Here is an 8,189-nt window from a genome sequence, read left to right as displayed (position 1 = left end):
TTAACACTTTATTAGTATTTTCTCCTAGAATGCACAGTTTTAAAAATGTTTGGAGCTAACTCACACATTTCTAGATATAGTCGACCTTACTATAGATATAAATGGACATTTTCTTGGTTGTTTTAACTCTGCCTGATGGAATCGCAGTCTGTGAATTAGCCTCAGAGTTCGGTAATAATGTACCTCAGATTTCCCACCATTACTAAGAAGGACCAAAAGCTAGAAGCACAAAATTCTCACTAACTCGAGAATTGTGCAGCCATTTGGGCCACTGAAAAGTATAAAAGTTATGTCCGATAATCATTGTGAACAAAAATGTGGACAGGATAATACATTTTGAAAATAGTTTAATATTTGCCATTTTTGTTGCTTGTGCTATTAATATATACATTGGTTCAGTAATAAATATGCTACTATTACATAGAGTGCACTATTTTTAGTATTCATAACTGGTTGAAATTAATGCTGCTATTATCTCAAGAAAGGAATAAATAAATATCATGCCCAATTCCAAACTAATGCTCAAGAGGTTATTGTTAACAAAACTGACAAAATAAACATATTGGGCATTACCTTTTTAAACATGATTCCTGTAAACATAGCAAAAAATCACTTTTCTCAGTCCTGACATTTCGTGTGATGGCTTAAAAAAAAATACAACACACAAATCCTACCACTTCTTCTTTTGCATAGGGAATGAATCAATCGCATTTTAAAAAGCAGCGATCATTCAGTAAAATGTCCTCAGCACACAGCACTTGTTTTCCGTTATGAACTCGGAACTTTTGAGCAATACAAGTGCTCTGCATAAAATATGCTTTCTGGATTTAAAATTGAACAGAAATACTTCCAAACAAGTCATAGATACGGTTCTAAAGTATTATGTACATAATCTGACCACAGGAGGAGCGCCTCGCTGCGGACGGCACAGTGTTCAAATGAGCACAGTGTTCAGGAGGATTCCCACTCAGGTCTCCTCACGGCGGCGCCGCGGCGGCTGACGCTTCCGCCACACACCACAGCCCCTTCCACACTGCACCCTGAGCAGAAGGGACGGGAGGGCAAACCTAAAGTAGATAATGGGGGGAAAGGCAAAAATACAGTACATATGCTTTAAAGAGTGCACTTTATAAAACAGCTTGCTTTATTCATATTTTTTATAAAGTGCAATATTACTTAAAACAGAGACATGTACCTTAATATTTCGCAGTAACCATGAAAACAAATTGCCAGGAAAGAGCAGTGCAAAATTAAAAACATACGTAGCTTAGCATGCATCTCAGCGAGGTCCCCAATACAAAGCATGGGACCTCCTTATGCCTTTCTTTTTACTTTTTAGAAAAAGATTAATAATAGTAGGGTATCGTCATAGGTAACCATAAAATAAAAATAAGTTAAAATCCTCTCTCAAGAAAAAAGTTTACACCACACATAAAATTCATGACAGAATCTTTTGGAAAACAGTTAGACCTTTTTTTTTTTTTTCTGATCAATCACTGTTCAAAGGATGCATATCTCTTAAAAACCCACAATGCCCACAAGGCGAAGCACAGGTATCATCACAGTCCTAGGAACTCTTGCTGGCGGACCTCTGAGGACCCTGTGACTTACTGTCAGCGGCTCAAACCTCACCGGCCCCACTCAGACGGACAGACGTCTCTGCCCTCTCAGGACAGTCCTGCGGGCGTCATCCCGGTCACTAACCGCATGCCGTGCGCTCCACTCACAGTCCCGTTCTCCGCCGGTGCTTCTGGACGAGGATAACCAACGGGGTTTTCCTGGGAAAATTCCCTACGGGGCGGATGCCAGCGGGCCCAACGGGGTGTGCTTCTCAGAGCACAGGCCTGGCCCCCGGGCGCGCCGCGGGGCTGCAGGGACGCTGCCCAGGCGCTCAGTCGGAGAACTGGAAGAGGCTCTCGGGCGCGCCGCCCTCGGCGGGGTGGCCGGGCTGCAGCGCCCTGGTGGGCGTGCTCTTGCCCTGCGAGTGGGAGGACGAGGAGTGCGAGCTCTCGCTGGAGCTGCTGCGCGTCTCCGTGCTGGTGCTGGTCTTCTTCATCCTCCGCCTCTTGGCCAGAGGGGCCTTATCCACGTTCTGGAGGCAGAACCCCTCTCTCTTGTATTTGTTGAAGGCCTAGGGAAGAACAGCAAGATCAAACCAGTCCATCCTGAGGGAAATCAACCCTGAACACCCACTGGAGGGACTGATGCTGAAGCTTTGGCCACCTGATGCCAAGAGCCGACTCCCTGGAAAAGACCCTGATGCTGGGAAAGACCGAAGGCGGGAGGAGAAGGGGACGACAGAGGATGAGATGGTTTCATGGCATCACTGACTCAGTGGACGTGCTGCTGCTAAGTCGCATCAGTCATGTCCGACTCTGTGTGACCCCACAGACGGCAGCCCACCAGGCTCCCCCGGTCCCTGGGATTCCCCAGGCAAGAACATTGGAGTGGGTTGCCACTTCCTTCTCCACAATGGACATGAGTTTGAGCAAACTCTGGAAGACAGTGGAGGACAGGGAGGCCTGGCGTGGTGCAGTTCATATGGTCGCAAAGAGGTAGACACGACTGAGAGACTGAATAACAAGGGAAGAAAAAAATAAGGAGGAACCGCCACGCAAGTGAAAGGACTGAAGTCTTCCTCGCAGTTATGACTTACAGACAATGCGTGGTTGGCAACCACAGCTCCAGCTTGTCCTAGGAAAGTGAAAGTCAAAGCGCTCAGTTGTGTGCGGCTCTTTGCAACCCCATGGACTATACAGCCCATGGGATTCTCCAGGCCAGAATACTGGAGTGGGTAGCCTTTCCCTTCTCCAGGGGATCTTCCCCACCCAGGGATCAAACCAGGTCTCCCGCATTGTGAGCAGATTCCTTACTGAGTATGAGGTGAGCCAGCAGGGAAGCCCTAGGAACCACTTTATCTAAACCTTAAACTGCTGCATCTAAAACTCCAGGAGGGTACAAAAGTCGATGGGGAGGGTTTCTGAGGGCCCTCCCGAAACCCACCAGCGAGGCTGTCCCGGAGTCCCAATTCTAATCAATCTTTTGAAGAGGGGAGTGCTACCTCTCAATTAAAGGAACCACTGACTGACTAGAAATTCCTGGAGAATGTCAGCAATCTCACTCCCTTCCACCCATTACTCTGACTCATCCTGAGCTTTAAGATTCCAACCACAAAGTCCCAGCACAGAGCCCCTGACTTCCACGCCCACATCAGTACAGTCAGTGCAGTCCTGGACACGATAACATGCAGAGATGAGCTCCAGACCTCAGCCTGGCTTCCTCCTCACAGCAGCTCCTCACACTTTTCTCAGATTCAGGCGTAGGCATTGCTGAGGTGACAACCTTGCCTCACATGCCACTGAGAAGATCTGGATCATCTGCAAACCCTGCCGTTAATCTCTTCACGCCTCACCAGATCCCAGTTCATTAGTTTTTTAATCCATTTCTGCAGCCAAGAGGAAATGCTATCCTGTCTCCTTCCTCAAGATAATCCTCTCAGAAGTAATGTTATTTCTCTCTAACTCCTCTGCTCCTTAGACAATTATCTTAATGTACTTGCATCTGTTTGACACGAGTGTGCCAGAATCTACGTTTATTGCTATGTAGTCTCAGCCTTTCAAGAACACAATATTTACTTAATACCAATTAATTAACTTCTTATCCCTCAGTTTCTAGAACAATAAAATTATGCACAAAATGACTGTTGAAGGGATGGACTTTCACAGGGGCCTTAACTTCCAGTGCTTATTTATGGTTTCTACAGACAGTGATTTGGCTTATTTGAGAGAGAACAGAAGTGCTAGTACAGACTTCTGGTTGCCAAGAGGGAAGGACAGCTGGGTAGGGATGGACTGGAGGTTTGGTTTCAGAAGCAAACCATTATATGTATAGAATTCAATAAACAGCAAGCGCCTACGTACAGCACAGGAAGCTATGTTCAGTATCCTGTGATAAACCATGATAGAACAGAAGGTAAAAACGAATATACAGCAGTGTTTATACATATGTGTAACTGAACCAAGTCTGCTGCACGGCAGAAATTAATACAACATTGTAAAACCAACTAAACTTCAACAAAAGAACATTTTTGAAAAAGTTCTAATAATATGCATATTGCTTTCCTTAGTGACTGAAAAACTTCAACTATTCAAATATCAGACAACTGCCTCATCTCAAATGTCAAATAAATATTGTGTGGGTTTGCGGTGACTCTGGTCCCCATGCACTTTCTGTTCAGAAATGTGTTTATGTCATGAAGGGATTTATAAAAGCATATCTAAAATTAAAAGAACCCATTTTAAAAACTGTCCGCCCAAGAGTGTGCCTCTGAGGTTACAGAGTAAGGACATCAGTCCCTTCTCCAACCGCCCAGGAGAGCAGAGCCCCCGGGAGCGCAGAGCCGGAGCCTTACGTGGAAGGTGGCTTTCACACACGTGTGCACCGCGGCTCCTGAAGAGCCCAGAATGTCTGGAGTCATCAGAGGATTTGAGGACAGCTGACTGCCGTCTTGAAGCCATTCATTGTATCTCAAGTCAGGCATTTTAAGCCTTTTGTTTGGATCGACTGTGAGGAGTCCTGTGGGAATAAATAAGATATTTTTATTTCATGAGCTGTTATTTCAAACATAGTTTAAAATCAACCTCAGAGATCTCAATTATGTTCACAAGACATGGTGGTTTCTATACAGCGTCAACCTCCTACAAGGACAGTTACCTCCATTCTCATCTACACTGAGATCCCTGGTGAGCGCTGGCTGCTCACAGTGATGCCCACAGCAGCCTGTCTTCAGGAGGCTGCAGGCTAGCAGGGCTTTCCAATCCGGGGAAATAACCACGTGAAACAAGGACTCCCACCAGGGGCCAGGCAAACCCCCTCCAAACAGAGCGCTGAGGTCTACTTGACGCACAGACAAACACCTTCCGCAGGTTAGGGAACGTGCAGATGGAGGCTCCGGGAGGAGCTATGTGTGAGGTCGTATCCCATCCGAGGACACGTGCGCAGCAGACTCTGGGGAAGGGCTCACCCCTGGGGGGTGGGCACCCTGGGGGCTTCCAGGAGATGAGTCCTGAGGGATGAGCAGGGTCGATGACAAAGTGAGCCCCAGGATTAGGACGAGCACGAGTAAGGGTGAACAGAGCGTGAAAACTCAGCACATCTGAAGAATTCAGGTGTTCCACAGTGTCAGTCCATCCTAAAGGAAATCAACCCTGAGTGTTCACTGGAAGGACTGATGCTGAAGCTGAAGCTCCACTACTCTGGCCACCTGATTCGAAGAAATGACTCACTGGAAAAGACCCTGATGCTGGGAGGGATTGGGGGCAGGAGGAGAAGGGGACGACAGAGGATGAGATGGCTGGATGGCATGACCAACTCAATGGACATGAGTTTGAGTAAACTCCGGGAGTTGGTGATGGACAGGGAGGCCTGGCGTGCTGCCGTCCATGGGGTCGCAAAGAGTTGGACACAACTGAGCGACTGAACAACAGCTGTTGGCGTGAGGGTGACAGCAAACAGAGGGAGGCAGAACCAGGCCGTGATGGCTCCACTAGGGAGTCTGACCTAAAGCTCACTGGCATTCTCTGAAGAACTTTTAACAGAAAAAAGGTATGACTGCATCTGGATATTAGGAAGGTCCCTGAGCCGATGGACGACAGACACATAAAGCCAGAGCAAGTAGGTAAGTTGAAAGCATGTTGTGGATGTTAGGAGACAGCTGTGACCAGACCTCAGATGAGAGCCCTGAGAATGGGGTGGGGGGGCAGCTGGCAGCGATGCTGAACCCCAGCGCCCAGGGCCTGGCTGCGAGGAAGGTGGTGGGGGTCGAGGGTCTTGGCCATGAAAACAAGAGGGAGAGGAGGACGCATGTGCCTGGGGGAAAGGAGAGGAAAGAGGAAGCAGTTCCCTTTGAAGGTGTGAGACTGCGGCTGTGAATGTGGACGAGGTTGCTGACGGAGGGTGTCCTCATACGAAGCTGAGGCTGAACAGAATAGCCTGAATCCTTAAACACACAGGGATTCTTCAATAATTCACAAACAAATATATGTATCACGGGTATGGTTCCACTTCAATCGCTATACATCATATAAACTTTTTCATTAGATTCTTACCTTGGATCAAATCTTTAGCCTCTTGGGATACATTCTTCCAGGCTTCTCCTTCAAAGGAGAAATCTCCCTTTTTAATTTTCTTCATGATTTCCACTGCACTGGTGCATGTCAGACTTTTATCATGAGACTGAAATGGAACTTGCCCTGACAACATTGTATACTATCAAGAAAAAAAGAGCAAAACAGAATGTCTGCCAAAATCACCATCAAAGCCACTCTGGTCATTTCATTACTAACTTCATCAGCATAATTTCCCAAATATTACAATTAGCATTAGTAAGTTTAAAAGATTACATGACTTTGATCACTGAAACAACCAATACATTTCAGACTTGTAGATAAAAAGAAATGGCTTACTATGATATCAAGATTTAAAACCATTTTTATAGCTATATTCAGGACAAGAAGAATAAAAAAGGGATAATCTAATCATTTCAAAGGACAACATTAACAGCGGAATGTGCATATACCAGAGGAACTGCGGGCCCCGGCTAAAACGGCCGAGGAGGGGTCAGGGGACACAGAAGAGAACGGATTCTGAAGATGCTGAACTAGGGTGGGCCGATGGGACAAGAGACCTGATGGAGAAATTATTGCCACGGAAACACTCATCTGAGACTCAAGACTCAACACCCTGGCAAGGATGCCTGGAGCCAGTGAGAGCAGTCAGCTGAAACGCTTCCTGAAGCTCGGACAAAGCTGTGAGCTGGGATGAGCAGACGCCCTGACTCATAAAGCCAGTGCTGTAAGCTGTGCCGTGCACACGGCACGCTCAGAGTTGACCTGCGGAGGCCAGAGGCGCTGCAAGGCAATGCACGGACGCACGCCACCCCTCTCTGGTACACCAAGGCCTCTTCCCTAACTCACACCCACGACCTCACTGAGGAGGGATCCCAGTGATCAGCTGATGAAAGAAGACAGGAAACTGGGCCTACTTGTCGGACAGACTGGCATTCTTTCTCTGGGGCAGTGCCAAGCACATGGAACGCTCGGTGACGATGCCAGCTCAGGGTGGGGCTGGAGTTCTGTCCTTGAGGACTGTGCTGAATCATCGGCGATCCGTCGGTGCTGGGTCCCCCATACCTAGGTTCTGTGGGTGCAGGGCTCACAGAATTCACGTTTCCTGTCCCTGCAGCATTACAGTCTGCTATTAAGAGGTCTCTGTTCTGCGAGTGCACCTGCTCAGCTCCACTTGGTGACAGTAGGTGGCAACTCACGGTGCACCCTCTGTTCGCCTCTTCCCTGCCTCCCTCCTGCCTCCCTGGCATTCTGGTTCTTAGTGAAAGTGAAAGTCGCTCAGTCGTGTCTGACTCTTTGTGACCCCATGGACTATCCATGGGATTCTCCAGGCCAGAATACTGGAGTGGGTAGCCTTTCCCTTCTCCAGGGGATCTTCCCAACCCAGGGATCAAACCCAGGTCTCCCACATCGCTGGCGGGTTCTTCATCAGCTGAGCCTCCAGGTCTGGTCCTTAGAAACATGACAAAACGTAAGCTTTTACTTCAGGTTCTGCTTTCCAGGGGAACCCAGACTAAAATAGCTTCTCTTGTTGATAAACATTTGACTTATTTCCAATCTGCGGCACCCTGAAGCCTGCGGCTCTGTATCTCTGTGCACATCTCTTCTGGTCCACAGAAACAGGCATTTCTGTTGGCTACATCCCTGAGATGGAGACTGCTGGGTCACTTGGTCTGTGTGCTCAGCAGATACTGCCAAACGATTCTCAAAAAATCTGCTCCCCTTCTTAATCTTACCCCACTTCCTAACACATACATGGATGACTAAACATAAAGAAGTATCCTTTATAGTAGAGTTTTCTTGCTCTGCTGTGTAAATAATTCAACAAGCTGTTGGGTGGAAAGATGAATTCACCATCTTTGGAAGAGCTAGAATTAGACAACTTTAGGCTCCTCTCAACTCCAAGATCTTAGAATTTAGTTGATTATCCAGGAATCAACTTCTGTTAAGAATAATTCTCTGTCTGCAAACTGTTGGCAAAGGTTGTGATAAGAAATTATCTATATACATAAAGATACATATGTGTGTGTGTGTATGTATAAACACACAAGAGGGAATTGGGGA

At 47.1% G+C, this 8,189-nt stretch overlaps 1 protein-coding gene across 3 annotated transcripts in view; it reads right to left on the bottom strand.

The window, feature by feature from the left end:
* Window positions 1-330: 330 nt before the first annotated feature.
* The window catches only part of RPS6KA5 (ribosomal protein S6 kinase A5), a 186,658-nt gene continuing 178,799 nt past the window's right edge, over window positions 331-8,189 (bottom strand). For all 3 annotated transcript variants that reach the window (XM_043919775.1, XM_043919776.1, XM_043919777.1), the window contains 3 exons: window positions 6,108-6,267; window positions 4,412-4,575; window positions 331-2,131 (listed from right to left, as the gene is read on the bottom strand). In XM_043919775.1, coding sequence (XP_043775710.1) covers window positions 1,892-2,131; window positions 4,412-4,575; window positions 6,108-6,267 — 564 coding nt within the window. In that variant the 3' untranslated portion in view covers window positions 331-1,891. The remainder of the gene's footprint in view (window positions 2,132-4,411; window positions 4,576-6,107; window positions 6,268-8,189) is intronic.

This window comes from Cervus elaphus, chromosome 12 (assembly GCF_910594005.1).
Source record: "Cervus elaphus chromosome 12, mCerEla1.1, whole genome shotgun sequence".
Classification (NCBI taxonomy): domain Eukaryota; kingdom Metazoa; phylum Chordata; class Mammalia; order Artiodactyla; family Cervidae; genus Cervus; species Cervus elaphus.
The sequence above is the reverse complement of the archived record's forward strand: the minus strand, read 5'-3'. Positions and strand labels throughout refer to the sequence as shown.